At 34.8% G+C, this 16596-nt stretch overlaps 2 protein-coding genes across 3 annotated transcripts; one reads left to right on the forward strand and one right to left on the reverse strand.

Annotated features, from left to right (window-relative positions):
* Positions 1-843: 843 nt before the first annotated feature.
* On the forward strand, positions 844-11568 carry LOC101268517 (heterogeneous nuclear ribonucleoprotein Q). Of its 2 annotated transcripts, none has more exons than XM_010328716.4 (9): positions 844-1200; positions 2436-2867; positions 2984-3100; positions 3221-3361; positions 3456-3635; positions 6382-6586; positions 10615-10808; positions 10897-10982; positions 11206-11568. In XM_010328716.4, the coding sequence occupies exons 2-9, from the start codon at positions 2481-2483 to the stop codon at positions 11348-11350; spliced, it is 1455 nt and encodes a 484-aa protein (XP_010327018.1). In that variant the 5' UTR covers positions 844-1200; positions 2436-2480; the 3' UTR covers positions 11351-11568. The 2 variants fall into 2 exon arrangements, with proteins under 2 accessions (XP_010327018.1, XP_004248097.1); XM_004248049.5 differs by having other exon boundaries at positions 844-1059.
* Positions 11569-11711: 143 nt separating this feature from the next.
* Positions 11712-14541, reverse strand: LOC104649457 (uncharacterized). The gene has a single exon (XM_010328715.4). It carries the CDS (start codon positions 12439-12441, stop codon positions 11893-11895), a length of 549 nt encoding a protein of 182 aa, XP_010327017.1. The 5' UTR covers positions 12442-14541; the 3' UTR covers positions 11712-11892.
* Positions 14542-16596: the final 2055 nt, after the last annotated feature.

The following is a 16596-nucleotide window of genomic DNA, read 5'->3' on the forward strand; positions in this document are numbered from 1 at the left end:
AAAAAGAAGAAGAGAAAAACACTTAACGATTGAGTAGCACCTAAATGTGACCTCTGAATCGAATAATTTTCTATTGAGACTTAACCCAAACACATAACTCGGATAATGGATTTGATACCTGAACTAGACATTTAACCTAGGTCATGACATTAACTCGTGATCCAAGATCTGACTTCTTGAATCAGAACCCGACCTTGACGGCTAATGCAAGACCCAACTTTCGGATCAAAATATGACTTATCATTGATTCGAAATCGGATCGCAACACCCATTATGGGACTCAACCGTGACTCCCTATCTAGGACCAACCTAACATCAAGCTAGGACCCAACCTCAACCTCAACTCGAAACCCCTTCCGACACCTGACTCAGAACGCCACTGCGACGCCTGACTTAGAACTCGACCTCGACACCCAATCTGAAATCTAATCTCAAATCATGACTTGAAATCCGACATCAAAATAAGATCTGACCCAATTCAAAACTCAGAAGTTGGATCTCGAATCAAAGTCGAAAATTCGAATCCCGAACCTAAAATTCTTGGATCCCGAATTAATATTAAAAATCGATATCCAAAACTTCAATGAAAAATTAACATGTGCAGTTGAAAAATAGTTACAAAATAAAATATTTTCTTTACTCTTCGAAGATAATACATTTTCCTTAAATTTGAGTTAAACAAAATATTCTAAAACATAACATGAGAAAATTGAAAAATGTTCGTACCAAACACATGAATCTTCTTCAATAGTACAAGGGCAATTTTGGTAATTTTTTTCTTCAAATTGACGATAATACCCCTACAACTTTATCTATGAATTGACAAAATCAACCTCTTTTTCAGGGGCAATGAGGTGTAGAGAGTACCAAATACCCAAATTAGGGCCAAATTGGGAAGACACTGAAATCGCAGGCAGTATATAAAAGAAGTCGAAAGAGCATTTTTGTGTGTGTAAATTTCACTGTATTGTTGAGATTTAGCTTCTTCGCCTTCAAACTCTCTCCTCCTAAAGAAGCAGAAACACAACACAGATAAGCAAAAAACTTGTCTAATTTTGGGTATGCAAATCCCCCCAATACTCATATATTCTTCTTCTTCTTCTTCTTCTACTACTCATATACATATACATATACATATAATGTCTTCTTCTCACATTCTCTATTTCTGCCATTTATCATTTGCGCCCATACTCATACAAGGTTTTTTTCCTTTTGCCCTTTATCAGTTTTTAACATCTATATGTTTTTATATTGAATTACCGGTTCAGAATCTTCAATTTTGTATATAAAACACTGGGTAGATGTGTACGGATTTATCTATGTTTGTGTTAGGGTTTTGTTACTCATTAGTTTATCTGGGTGCATTTGTTTTTTTTTGAGCTCTGGGTTTTCAAGTTTCTCTCTTTTTTTTTTTCGGATCTTTGATTTGGGTCATTCTTAAAGGGTGACTGAATTTTCAGTAAGGTAATTTTTTGATGAACCCCCTTGTGGTGTCTTGGCTTCGACCCTGGTTGTTCTGTTTACCATTGTTGAAAGGAAAAAAAAATGGATTTTTGACTTGGGGGGTCGTGTTTTTATTGTTTTAGCTTTGATTTGAGCTCCTCAGATGTCTGAATTGTTGTTTATAGTTATATGGTGGTAGTAAAATTGGTTGAGTTCAGTGAAGAGGTTTTGTTTTTTTTATAGGCATATTGAGCATTTGATTATTTTGTTGATTTTTGAGCTCTGGGTTTTCAAAATTTATCTTTTTTACAGATGTTTGATTTCTAAGATTTTGTTTTGCTGTTGATTTTAACTCCTCAGATACCTGAATTGTTATATGAGTTCATAGTTCTGTGTTGGTTGAGTCCACTGAAGAGCTTTTGTCCTTCTATAGGCATTTTGAGTACTTAATTATTTTTAACACTCGATAAACAAGTGGTGAAAGTTATCTTAAAATTTTAAGGAAGTGTCTTGCTATTTTCTATGCATTTTTATCTTTTGGTCTATTGATAACAGTGTATTTTCTTTCTTATGACCGAAAGATTCATTTCTTCATCGTTTGCTACTTCATCTTAAATTTATGCCACCATGGGCGAATGAATTGGGCTTCGAAAGATGGAAAATGAAGAAAGTGGTAGAAGTAGTGTTTCTATAAGTTTGAAATGGGTTGCACATTTGTTGATTTTGTATTTTTGTCTCCCTGAATATATTGAAATATTACATGTGTTCCCTTTTTGGTGCACAACAGGAGAGAGTACTGAACCTCCTTCATTACTTGCATGTACATAGGGTTTACTTGTTCTTATAAAGAAAAATATGATTATGCCAACCTTTGACATATCTATATAGCTAACCCTAAGTAATTTGGGTGTGAAACAGTTGATGACTAATTGGTTGATTGATTGATGTATATACGTCAACAGGAAAAAAGCTAACATAAATGTGGTCTGCAGGCCTGTTTATTTGTTGTATGAGAAAATCTGCAACACGAAACAGTCATGGCAGAGAATACTGAAATTGATGACCGTGTGGATCTTGACGATGAAAATTACTCTGAGGAAGAGGAAGATGCAGATGCAGAACTGGTAGAAGATGAAGGAGCTGGAGAAGTCGGTGATGAAAATGGCGAAGAACAATCATATGATTCTGGAGGTGGAGACAGTGGGAGAGAGCAGTCTCCAGAGGCAGATATGGGTGATGTTTCGGAGCCTGCTGCAGATGAAGAAAAGCCTAGTGCTTCTCTTTCTGAAGAGGAACAAAAAGAGCATGCTGAACTTCTAGCTCTCCCTCCACATGGGTCTGAGGTTTTTATTGGTGGTATTCCTCGAGATGTTTCTGAAGAAGACTTGAGGGATCTCTGTGAACCACTCGGTGAAATACATGAGGTAGTTCCAATTACTACCCTGGAAGTAATGTGAAAGTTTTGCAAGAGGCATATGTTTGTGACATACTTCAATTGTTTGATTTTCCCTGATTATGGCATCATTTCATATCTTGGCAGGTCAGAGTCATGAGAAATAGGGATACTGGTGAAAGCAAGGGTTTTGCCTTTGTAGCATTCAAAACAAAAGATGAGGCACAAAAGACTATTGAAGAATTGCATAACAAAGAATATAAGGTGATTTCTGCATCCTCACTTGGCTTTATTGATCATTTTTTTCTGTAACTCTATCTTCTCTTTTAGTTTAAAGTGGATAATTGTGTAATTTATTTGTTTTTGTGTTCATTATCAATCCAGGGAAAAACCTTAAGGTGTTCGCTGTCAGAAACTAAATACAGATTGTTCATTGGTAATGTACCAAAGAGCTGGTCTGATGATGACTTCAGAAAAGTCATTGATGGGACTGGTCCTGGTGCAGAATTAATAGAACTCATAAAGGTGTGTATTGATGTCCTAAACACTTACATAAATAGCTGTAGCTCCATAATTGGCATCTCAAGGAGAATAATCAACTTCTAATATTTGACTGAAGGATCCTCAAAACCCAGCACGTAATAGGGGTTTTGCTTTTGTTGAATATTACAATAATGCCTGTGCGGATTACTCTCGGAGAAAAATGGTAAGTACAAACTTTAAGCTGGAGGGAAATTCACCAACTGTCACCTGGGCTGATCCGAAGATTACACCTGATCATTCTTCTGCCGCTGCTCAGGTAAAATCCATATATGTCACAGTTACTTGAGTAGCTTTTATGAAAATACTCTTGATATGTTGTTTCTCCAAGTGTCAAATGTCACATGCTTGGTGTTTGATTTGTTACTATGAACCCTCACCAACAGCAGAATGAGCAGTCCATAAATCTTTTTTTTTTCCAGTTGTGGCCTTGTTGGCTTGACTGCAGTACGCTACCTGTCCTCCCCCTCCCTCCCCCTGTATTTCCAGAGAATTGCTTTCATCTTCTTATTTTCTTTTTATTGGGTTCAAGTCAAACTTCTTTTCTTTGTTTACTGCTTGTGGGTGTGGCTAGGAATGAGAAGGGGAATGCGGCTGGTATTTTAAGGCATAATACATAAACATGACCCTTAACTTGGTGTCAATTGGCAACTATGACCTTTAACTTTGGTGTGCACAAGTTGACACTTAAACTTTTATAAAATTGAGCAAATGACTACATGGCACCCTACATGGCAATTTTGTATCCTACATGGCATCTACGTGTATTATGCCATGTTGGAGACTTGTGTCCATTTGCTCAATTTCATACAAGTTTAAGTGCCTACTTGTGCACACCCAATGTTAAAGGTCATAGTTGCCAATTGACGCCAAGTTAAGGTTCATGTTTATGTATTATGCTTATTTTTAATGTGCATAAAACTTCTGAACTTATTGTTATTAAATGTTTGAGTTGCATTAGATACTATTGAGTCAGAAAACTGTGATGGTAGCTCAAACTTATTGGTTTTCTAGGCGTGCTGTAAACATAGGTGGGGCAGAGTTGTGGTGGGTAGCTTTTCTGCCAAAATCATAGTGTATATGATCTGTTGAGAACTAAAACTCGTAAACCTAGTGCCCTGCTAAAGATACTCTTAAATGATTATGGAAAAGTGGAGTAGCAGAATAAATGGAAGAGCAAGTAAATAATCACAAAATAAAATAGACGAAGGTGTAGAAATAGAAGTTAGATTAATCACAAAATAAAATAGATGAAGGTGTAGAAATAGAAGTTTGATACAAAATTGAATTCAATAGGCAATAATTGGCAAAAAAGCCCTTCAATTGGGAAATTTCAATTCAGCACCAACAGCATTTGAAACTCCCAAGAGGCAATCAAGTCAAGCAGCACCCAATGAGGGTTTGGAAGTTGAGTAAGGATACAATCTATATTCATCAAAGGCTAGGTAAGAAGGAAGAACTAACTATTTATACTATGGGTTATATTGGTCTATAATAAGTACCCAAATTAAGCTAGCTAAGAAGGAAGAACAACCCTTGGGAAACAGTTTATACTATGGGTTACATTGGCCGTAAATAAGTACCCAAATTAACGTTGAAAGTAGGACTAAAGAATAGCTCATCCTAGGATTCAATTCTGCTGGTTTGGAATGCAAAGCGCAGGAGGCGCTTTTGGTCTGAGTGTTCATTGACCCAAAATGTTGCCTATTTTGTGGGGGCGTGCTTTTGGGGGTGGAATGCATTGCCTCCATGCTGTTGCCAAAAACATCGGTGCAAAGTTGAGGGCGCTTTTGACGCCATTCTTGACTCTTGGCCTTCTGTACACCTGTTCTCTTGAATTGAGCCTTTGACCCCCTTCCTTGAGCACTAATTAGGTCATATTGTATGCTTCCATAGGCTCCTCCCGTGGCTCTTCTACGCATCCAACCTTTTCAAAGTGTGTTAAAAGTCTTCAAACGCTTGTTGGGTGTTTGCGGGACTTGGTGTTGGGCTAGGTACTTTTTGTACATCATCAAAGTAGTGCGTGCAAGCTGGCATGGTCACTACTATTACATCTTAATAGAAAAGGATTAGTCGTAGTGAGCTAAATCACATGGTTGGTAGATGGACAATATGGAAAGAGGAATGACAGATGTTTTGAAAACAGGAGCATCAATGTGCAGGAGATTAGAACTTCAATGTTTTTTGTTGATCTGCTTTTGGTGTACGAATTTTTATTTTAATGAGACTGAGTCAATTCTAGATGTTTTAGGGTCCATGTAGAGTTGGGATTGTTTTTTTCTGAAGTCCCCCCCCCCCCCCCCCCCCGGTTGTATATATGGTTCTTCCAGCACGACCTCGTACTAATATCAGTACAGATGTTACCAGTTCTAAAAAATAAATCCACATTTGATATGGTGTTAGGTTACTTGTTATATGATCTAATCTGATACAAATCAATTGTCTGAATCTGATTGAAGATCCACCAGTGCAAAACAATGAAATCTTTTCTATCAGTTAGTTTTATGAAGCGACAAAGCTACGCAAAGTGAGGGGTCACCGCTTCATGGGTGAAACTATGCAATTTAGATAAATATGCGCTCAAAAGAATTACATGCAAAGTGATTCCGATGAGGAATCTGGTTATGAATCCCATCTTTGAGGAGTTGGATTATTCTTGACATTATTGTAAATAAGCATTGAAATTAGTATTTTTGTTGTTATTGGATTATTATATTACTAAAGTCATATCTGTAGCATATTTTTTTATTTTCTGTATATAGTAGTCCGGCCCTTCCCCAGACCTCGCATGGTGTGATCTTAGGGCCGTTCCCTTTTTATTGTTTATTTCCAGTAAGTAGTGCTCTTCACACAAAGAACCATGCTCATCACTTCTTGCTTTCTGCTTCAAATCCTATGGGACCTTATTTTTGCTTCTTTGTCCTTTGCGCTATTAGAAAGACTTATGTCAGTCTGTTTCTGCTAGTTTGCACATTGTATTAAACACCTTCTGTTGGCTTTTGCAGGTCAAAGCACTCTATGTGAAGAACATTCCAGAAAACACTCCTACTGAACAATTGAAGGAATTGTTCCAACGCCATGGTGAAGTTACCAGAGTTGTTATGCCACCAGCCAAGGTTGGTGGTAAACGAGACTTTGGATTTGTCCATTATGCAGAAAGGTCAAGCGCTCTGAAAGCTGTCAAAGACACTGAAACATATGAAGTAAATGGTAATGTTTCTAGACATGTAAATACCAACTGGAACACATATATTGCATGAAGGAAAACTCAGGATCTACATCTGAGTGTTCCACTGGCCCCTCCTGTAAATCACTTCTCCCCTTCTCAACAAGGAAAATAACAAAAGGAAACTAAATAAATCACGAGATAGAGAGAGGAAGGTCTAGAACTGTCAGTGGTCCATATCTAATCTTTTGATTCTTCAAGCTAGGATTAAAAAGCCAGTAACGCCTCCACGCCCCCCCCCCCCCCCCCCCCCCCCCCCCGCAAAAAAAAGAAGGTGGGGGTATTTGGGCGGAGGAAGAAAATAGAAACAGATTGAAGTGGTTCGTCATTGTGAGGACATACCTAAAGTGATCGATGAGTAAAGATGAATGTGCTTGTGATATGTTTTTTTTAGGAAGTCCTTGATCATCTGAGAATTTTCATTTGTATGATATGACGCTTCAAGGATCTATTTAGGAATATTTAGTACCAGCCGAGGCTTTGTGTTGAACAATTCCTAGTTTGCTATTATTATTATTTTCTTAGGATTTGCTAAATTCAGTTGGAAAATTTAGTAACGGAAGTTGGAACTCTTATTCCTATATACATAAACTGTACCAATGGCATATTCTGTTATATCATAGATAGATTATGTCTTGAAGTAAGGAGGATATCATAAAGATATTACAAAGAAGAAACGCCCATAAGTGTTGTCAGGAGCGTGAGGCCTTTTTTGTTTTTGTACTGAACTTGGGGTGCAAGCAATCCAGATACTATAGCCTGTATTTGGATCAACTCCCATCCTGTGTAATTATTTCTAGGACTTTGAGGAAGTAAGTCTAGAGTTTGAGCTGTACTACACTAAGGCCAGGTTACTTCATTTTGTCAGGAATCTGGTGCCTTTGTTTCTGAATCAAAGCAAACTGACCATCTGACTATAGCCAATTTTCACATCACCTCCTCTCATCCTCTATAATTTCTTTCAAGATTTTGAAATTAAGTATTGCAGTTTGGGCTGAACAAAAAGTAAGATTGGCTTAGTCCAATTGTCATTGACATGCATTTCTTTTTTTCATCTGACCTTGGGGGTGGGGTGTAAGCCATCTATACTCAGCTCATTTTTTATCAACTTTTATAACACTACAAATGTTTTATCTCAAGGGATTAAAACAGTTATTTTCAAATTTGGGACAATCAAACTATGATCAACCCGATCCCATTGTAATGGATGATGCCTGTTTTTGTTCCTCAAATCAAACAAACTTTGGGGTGATTGCTTTAGATATTTCCCAGTTTTGGATCAACTCTCATCTGTGTATGCTCTTTATCCCTTTCAAGATCTTGAGACAGGTTTCAATGCTTAGGGCTGTACTGAAACTAAAATCAACTCAGTTATCAGGAGTGTAATGTGTATTTCTGAATCCCGTGACAGTTATAGGCTTTTTTTTTTGGATCTAGCCATCCTGTATAGATCTGTTTAAAGACTATGAACCTAGTTACGAAGTCTGAACTCTGGGCTGTACCAACCTATACGATGAACTTAGTTCAACTAAAATCTAGATTAAAAAGGTACCTTATTCTTCCATCTCAAAGAAAGAAATTTCCATTACTCGGGTTTTGCAGCTCTTGCAAGATCAATTAATTTTTAGTTGAGCCTAAAATTTGTTCAACCTATCACACAAATTCAACTTTGTCAAAATTCGTTCTTAGGTCAATTGCACTCAACAAGGACCCAGGATCAAATTATAGTAGAAATATAGCCAAAAGTATCTGAATGAACTGAATGGATACATAGGATTTATAGTTTTTATGATCAAGTGATGGTTGCCTAGGATGTATCCTCTCTTTCAAGTAGAAAGTCATACTACAAGTCAAACTTCCAACCAAAGAATCTTTTCATTTTTTGGCAAGTATTGAGGATCTTATTGATGATAACCTGCAAAAAGAGAATGGTGCTTGGGTAACAAAAGAATCTCCTTTTTGGGGTGTCTTCTTGAGTTTGAAACTTCTAAAAATTCCTCCTTTGCTTTGCCGAGCTAGACCTGATTTGAATGTCGCTCTTATGGTGTTTTCTCGTGGGGTTGTTTGCTCCATCAAATTCTGCTTCCCTCCTTCACATCAAGTAGCTTTTGATGTGCCAGTTAGGTTACTCTAATATGTCTCTTCCAACTTAAGAAAAAGAATACTTACCCAAATTTGTTTTTGAGAAGCCAGCCTCAAAGATGATTCAACCTACATTTTTATCAATTAATTATAATTACTTTTAACCTTGTGAAACATTCTTGAACCTCTCGTTACATTTGTGCTTTACTAGATGCCCTCAGTTGTTTTCTTTCTTTTGCATGCAAGACTCACTTTTTCTCTTGAGTACGAATGCTTTTATTTCATGGTATCATAGCATGACATACCTATTATTATGTTGTTCATGCTCTAGTCGGCACACCTGAACAGAGTGAAGGGGGTTAAGTGGACCTACATTGCTTGTAGGACATGCGATCGATCTCCTTGTATGGTCATGGGTATTCCTCACCTCATGAGCTAGCTTTTGAGGTTGAGTTGGGCTATGGTTCATTTATTATGAGATGCTTTATTGCATTTAAACCAATAAAGGTAGGCATAGGACAACTGTTATCATATTTATTATGGAAATATATCAAGTTTGTTCTGAGTTGAGTTGTTGCTAGCACTGTAGGTTACAAATATTAGACCCTATGAAAGAACATAAAATTGGAGGACATGGCATCCTGCATCTAAGGATTGAACTGGTGGCCAATGGGGTAGGAGGAGAATCATGAGGTGTTAGGTTCAAATAGGCAAAAACAAAAGGTGTTTTCTTACCATCCCCACCTTTGTGGAGAGTTATCTATACATGTAGTGGTCGGAGTTGGCAGGTACCCGTTTGAATAGTTGAGGTGCATATACGTTGGTCCGGAGACAAATGATTTAAAAAAAGGCATCCTATCACTTTTACCTCAGGTTAAGTCTTCCTTAGTTTGAATGGTAAAAGCAAAAACTCACCAAAATCATTGAAATACTAAAGCAAATATCATTCCACAATTGGGTTTAAATTCCTTGAGCTACTTTTTTTTTTTTAAGGCATGTAATATGGTTAAAGATTGTGCTTTAGTATTTTAAATTATTAAGGATCCGTTTATGCATGAATATACTTTGATATTGCAAATTCTGGACTTCCGTATTTACAAATACTAATTTGGGCATGAGTATTTGCAAATACACAACCTTTCGAGTGAATTATCGGTGTCCATTTACAGTTTTTTTGAACTTTGTGAAACTCTTTTTACCAATGAAGTTTATGGCGGATTTTTTTTACCAATGAAGTTTATGGCGGGACATGTTTCTACTTCCACAAATTTTTCTCTACTCTGATTGAATTGCTCTACTTTTCAACTTTTACTCGAATATTGTACAATGCCTAATGAAAGAGTTGGGTTGTTGGGTCTTGGTATGTTTCCTGCTGATAGCTTGCTGGCTTTGAAGAGTATTGTCATCGTTGTATCGATATGTTCTTCCGTAAATACTTTTAGTTTCTCTCTCTGAATTATAATCTAGAATTTTCCCTGTGCATTTAGTTGTGTGATCTCCATTTAATTGGTCTAAAATGATGTAAAAGCATGGAGGGCTACATAACTTTTAAAGAATGGAAATACCACGAGCACGAGGTTACTTTTCCCAATATGAGGGAGTATTTTGTGCACATTAGCGTTGGGATTATGTTATTACTAGAATAAGTTTAAAATGCCATGCATCTTTGTTTAGTCCAGTTTTGTCACAATTCTGAAATTCACATTCATGCGTCGATGTATGATGCTTCTCTATTCAGAGGTTTAACTTTACCTAGCATGTTAGTCTATGATATTGTCATTCTGCGCTTGCTGCTGTATTTTAATCAATCTGTCTATGATTCCTCAGCTGAAACTTGTTGGAGGTCAGCTATATGAAAATCCCTGTACCAAACTAGAATTGTACTTGTGTTTTTCACTTGGCAAATAAATTACGTGGATGTGGATTGCAGGTCAGATGTTAGAAGTAGTTCTTGCAAAGCCTCAGACTGAAAAGAAGTTTGATGCAGCTAGTCCTCACAATGCGATGCCACATCATAATTATATTCCCCATCCAGGCTATGGTGCATTTCCGATGAACCCGTATGCACCTCTAACTGCTGGTTATGGTGCTGCTGCTGCTGCTGCTGCCGCTGCGTTCCAACAAGTATTTTCTTTGTACTTCATGTCTTCATCATCGATTCTTCACTTTGTAATTGATCGTATTCATCTCATAGATTACTATTCTTCTGCAGCCTATGATATATGGTAGAGGACCGATGCCAACAGGTATGCAGATGGTGCCAATGGTTTTACCAGATGGTCAGATCGGCTATGTCCTGTAAGTTCCTATGAATATTAACATCTCGTAATTCTGAAATATCAGTTTAAAGTTCCTTTCATCACTACTGTAATTTTCAGTTTTTTGTTTAACTGGAGACTGGATGACCACATTATATAACTAGATGTTCATATAAATGTCAAAATATTGTAGTTTTGATAATGCAATGTCTTAGCAACACCGATAAAGCAAAACCTTTTAATGTTGGATATTTCCCATACAGCCAGCAGCCAGGAGTTCAGGCACCACCTGTTCGGCCTCGTAGGAATGACAGGAACAATGGTGCCGGTGGACCACAAGGACGAGGAGGAGGATCCAGTGGTGGCAGTGATGATTCCAACCGTGGTAGACGTTATCGACCATATTAGAGTCGGTGTAATGTTGTACTTGCTACTTACATTGAACACCAGACGAGTAATCCAGGACACAACTATTTCCTGTTTCCTCTTTATTTATAAAAAGGAAACTTAGTTAAAGTAAAAACTTAGACCAATCTCAGCAACTTAATGCGCACTGTAACTAAACAAAACATAGATGTTGCCTGCTTGACTAGTTCATAAATTGCTTTATCAATTGTTGAGATGAACTGCTTAGAGTCACTTGTAGCTTCACCGCTCGTCGTAATTGTTCCAAACGCCCCGTAACTGCAATGACATGACGTTTGTGTTTGCTTGTTCAAATTTTGGATAGTTTAAGCGTTTACTTGCACGCATTCCAAGAAAAATAAAATTACACGAATATCACATTGTTGAAATTTTGAGTAGTTCAAGTTTTTTACACACTATAGTATTGATGATCCCAAAAGATCAAACTTGAAAGTATAATTTATCACTAATAAGTATAAAATTAGAGGGTGTACTACGCTAAAAACACAATAAAATTGTTTTTTTTCGTGTGTGTATGTTTAGTATTAGCAATTGTGCATCTTGAAGCTATTAAGTCTTTTTTCCAGTTCATCCAAACGAGTTCCCCAATCTTCTCTTATGCTCAATGGTCGAACAATTTTGCTACCGTAATCCGCCATAGCTTCATCCTCTGCTGCTTGTTCACTCACTTTTCTACTACTACTTAACGATGAACTATCTCTTCCATGTCTCTTCTTCTTCATTTTCCGTGCCGTTGCTTTTTCCAGTGCCTGCAATACGTCAAATCCAGTAAGTTTCTTCTCTTCATCCTTTAAATCTACTTGTACTCGTTCTTCTTCTGCTTGTTGTATGTTCGTTGTTTGTGATTTCTTCCAAAATCTCTGCTTCTGCTCTGCCGTATAACCTAAATGATTTGTTTGCGATTTCTTCTGAATTTTCTGCTTTTGCTCCGCCGTATATGCTAAATCGAGGTTTCTAAGCTGCGAGTAGAGCTGAAACTTCCTCGGAGCTCCGGGCGTAAGACAATTCGCCGCCGGTTTAGTGGTGGCGAATGGTGCCGGAGCGGCAAGTGAAAGGCTCATCGAGGCCCACATGATTTTTCTGGTTACAGTTTAGAGAGGGAGATTGGAGTAATACAAATACAAATACAAATGGTGTGTGGACCAGAATTATTTGGGCCTCAACCTTGTAAAAATGGTGTGGGCTAACCTTTTCACGGGCATGTCAATGCAATATTCAATCGCTTCAATAACTCTAATTCATACGTCCGGATACATAGGTTAGCGATGTATTCGAAATATATCAAAGAGGAGATAAAATATCCAATTACATAGCTGAGGAAAGTATCAAAGAGGGGAATGATGTATTTTTAGGAGATAGGGATGTATTAACGAGAGAGAGAATTGTTGAATATATTTTTAAAATGGTAGAAATTTTTAAAGATTATAAAATAATAAGACGTGTATTTAGGTGATTTTTCCATTATTAATTAGAATGAAACTTTACAAATCACTAATTGAATAGATTGCAACTTGATAGACTTGAAACAACTCAAAACTTCAAATCTTTCAAACTTTAATGGAGTCCGGAGCCTAAGGTATAAAATATTAACAAAAAATTTAAAACGGTATATAAAATTTTATATTAATCAAAACGGCAAAATTGCTGCTACAACAGCAATTTACTCCAGCGGAAAAAGCAAAATCGCTACTACTGCAGCGATTTTGCAAAATGTGATTTTTTTTTTGAAATATAAAAAAAAAAATTAAATCGTTGCCTAGGCAGCGATTTTAAAAAAATGGAAATTGCTGTCTAGGCAGCGATTTTCAAAAAAAAAAAACAAAAAAATTGAAAATCGCTGCCTAGGTAGGGATTTGAATTTTTTTTAAAAAAAAAGAATCACATTTTGCAAACTCGTTGCAGTGGCAGCAATTTTGCTTTTTCCGGTTGAGTAAATCGTTGTTGTTCCAGCGATTTTACCATTTTGGTTAATATAAAATTTTATATACCGTTTTAGAATTTTTGTTAATATTTTATACCCTTTAGGCTCCGGACTCTACTTTAATGCTCGTGATTTCTCTCTATTGCTTTAAAAATTTAAATGTTGGTAATCTTAAAGGAATACAAGACTTTCCTAAACTAATTTATATAATCCTAATATAACTATAATTTCTTTTCCAACAAGAGAATTGTAATCAATTCTACACAGAATAATAATTCAAGAAAATTAGAGTTAGTTTCTTACAAGACAAATATTCCGCCAGTTTCATATTACTTGACTCATATTGACCTGATACACCTTTTAAGAAACTTTCATTAAGAAATGCATTTTACTAAACTAATCTGAGGTTCTGGATCTCTAAATTTGTCTACTATTATGTTAAACATTCTTGTGTGTTCAACAATTCAAAGTCTACAATTGATGAAATGTGATCCATGGTCAAATTAAAACTATTTTAATTTCAAGTCTTCGGATTATTCGCTTTTCAATTTTCAAAGTAAGTATATAGGTCATGACATACATAACTAAATAATTAATCATATTTGTCATTCGTGGATATATATATAATCTTTAATATTACATCGATTTGATAACTGAATATTTTTTTATTCAATATTTTGTATCGATTTTTTGTTTTTTATCTATCATATGCATCATTTTCTTTTTCCTCGATCTGCCTCTATCATATAGTAGGATTTCATTTATTCAAGAAGTAAATGAATATGTGATTGTTATGTAAATGTGTGCATGTCCATAATCTTTAATACTACATTGATTTGATAATTGGTTTATTTTCATTCGATGTTTTATATCGATTTTTTGCTTTTTATCTATCATATTTATCTTTTTTATTTCCTCTGCCTCTATCGCGTTGTAGAATTTCATTTATTTAAGAAATAAATGAATATGTAGTTGTCCTATATATAAATGTGTATGTGCCCATAATCTTTATTACTACATTAACTTGATGATTAAAATTCTTTATTTTTTTTCATGTTCTGAATATTTGATTAATTCCAGAAAACTAAATATTTGATTTCTTGCTTTCGATTTTCACTATGTCTCATTTTCTTTTTGTCCCACCTCTATCAACTTGTAAAGTTTCATTTATTTAAGAATTAAATGCATAGCTATTTGTCTTAATATAAGTGACCATATTAATCTTTAATATTGAATCCATTTGATAATTTGTTTTTTATTCTATATTTGTACTGGTTAAATTTGGGATTTTTTGTTTACTTTGAATTAATATTTATAAAGATCTTATCTATTTTTAGAATTCAAAATTGAAACTTCTAACTAAAAGAAACCGAATCTCATAGAGTTAAATAATGTCATTCTCAAATAGCAGAAGTATCATTTTTTCAACAAATTAAAACGAGAAGATAAGCAAATGAAAAGAAAAGATGGTAAAAATGAACTCATAAATTTAATATAGTAGTAAGTATTTATTATTCTTTTTTTATTATTATTTGTCATTTTCACTTATCGAAAGTCAAATTGCATGAACTCTAATCAATAAGAAATAGATTTTCGTCAATTAATATGAGAAGGATTGCAATTCATGATATTTTTCTTATTTTTTTAACACTAAATTTAAAATATTCAATTCAATTTAACTTTTAAAAATAATTTTCCTCAAACAAAACATGACAAATAAAAATTGAAACAAGTGAACAAAATGGTTTCCTTTTTAATAACCTAAAAAAATTGAAATTAAATATTTTCCAAGTCCTACATGACGCATGGCAAAATTACTCATTTTCGTTATGAGTTACCCATAGAGTGTTCATCTGTAGAATAGAATTTGTGATAGAGATTGTAGCAATCGTGGATTGTTTTGATAGTTATTATATTTGTAAGTAAATCATGAAACCAAACCTATATATTGAGGAAAAATCAAGACAACTTTTACACTATGGTTAGATATGATAATCTTATCAAAATATTAACCATTATTTACATTTTCTTGCTATATATCTGCATCTCTCACTTTATTGTTGTCCCAAGTGCCAACTCTACAAAGAAGTAACATTTCATTTATTCTAGAAGTAAATGCATATGTAATTGTCCTGTATATACTAGTGCATGTACCCATAATATTTAATACTAAGTCCACTTGACAAATATATTTTTTTTTATTTTTTATTTTAATTTGATGATCTATTTTTATTTAATTTGGAATTTGATTAATTTCGATTTATGCACAAGGTCCATTAAAAGGAGAGCGCTTTTTATTAGAATTTTTTTCTATTCTCAAGACTTGAAATTCAAACCTTTGATTAAAAATGGAAAAATACATAATCATTATATACACTTAACCTAGCTAGCGATACTTTCAAAACATTATCTAATATAACTATCCTAAAAATTTTATAACAAATCTCTCCTCTCTCGCTCGCCACACTCATCTCTCTCTTCCCTCTGTCTCCCTCACTACTTTCATGTTCACTTCTCTCTCTTTCTATAAGTCATTGCGTGAATCTTTCTTCTTCTCCCTCTCTGTTTTTATATTAATCAATAAGGAACCCTCATTAATTTTTTTTTAAAAAAAAGGGTCCGAAAAATACTTCTAACGGTCGAAATTGTTATTACGTTATCAAACTTTATGGAGGACCTTTTAACCTCCCCCAGTATTTAATAGCGTATTTTAAAGATATATATATGCTCACGTGGACATGAATTATTTATAATTATTACTACAAAAAAATAACTTTTAGCGGCATTAAATATGACACTAATAAAGAGTGCTAAAGTCTTTACCGGCATTAGTTAAGTGTCATTAGAACCAATGTCGCTAAAGGCTTTAGGGACATATACAAAGAGTGACAATTGCCTCTAAAATTACATATTTAGCGGGCTAATAGTTATTTTTGTTGTAATGTATACAATATTTATGATGCTTACGTGAGCACATATATACTTTCAAAATACAATATTAAATCGTAAAGGTCCTTTCCAAAATTCGATATTGTTACAATAATTTCAATCAAAGTTCAGATATATTTCAGACGTTTTTCCTTTTTTTTATACTTGAATTGTTCCTATCTACACATGTGCATGATTCTTGAATTTCAATATATTCAGGATGACTGCAATTGTTGATTCAATTTTTATTGGATTAACACCGCTACATCAAAAAATTTTCATTCTAGGTTCTTGATTTGTTCTTCAATATTTGAATGTTCTCTTTCTCTTATTGGAAAAATTGATACACCTATATCAATTTTTATCTTCTTTTATTGAT

The sequence above is a fragment of the Solanum lycopersicum genome, chromosome 10 (assembly GCF_036512215.1).
Source record: "Solanum lycopersicum chromosome 10, SLM_r2.1".
In the NCBI taxonomy this organism is placed as follows: domain Eukaryota; kingdom Viridiplantae; phylum Streptophyta; class Magnoliopsida; order Solanales; family Solanaceae; genus Solanum; species Solanum lycopersicum.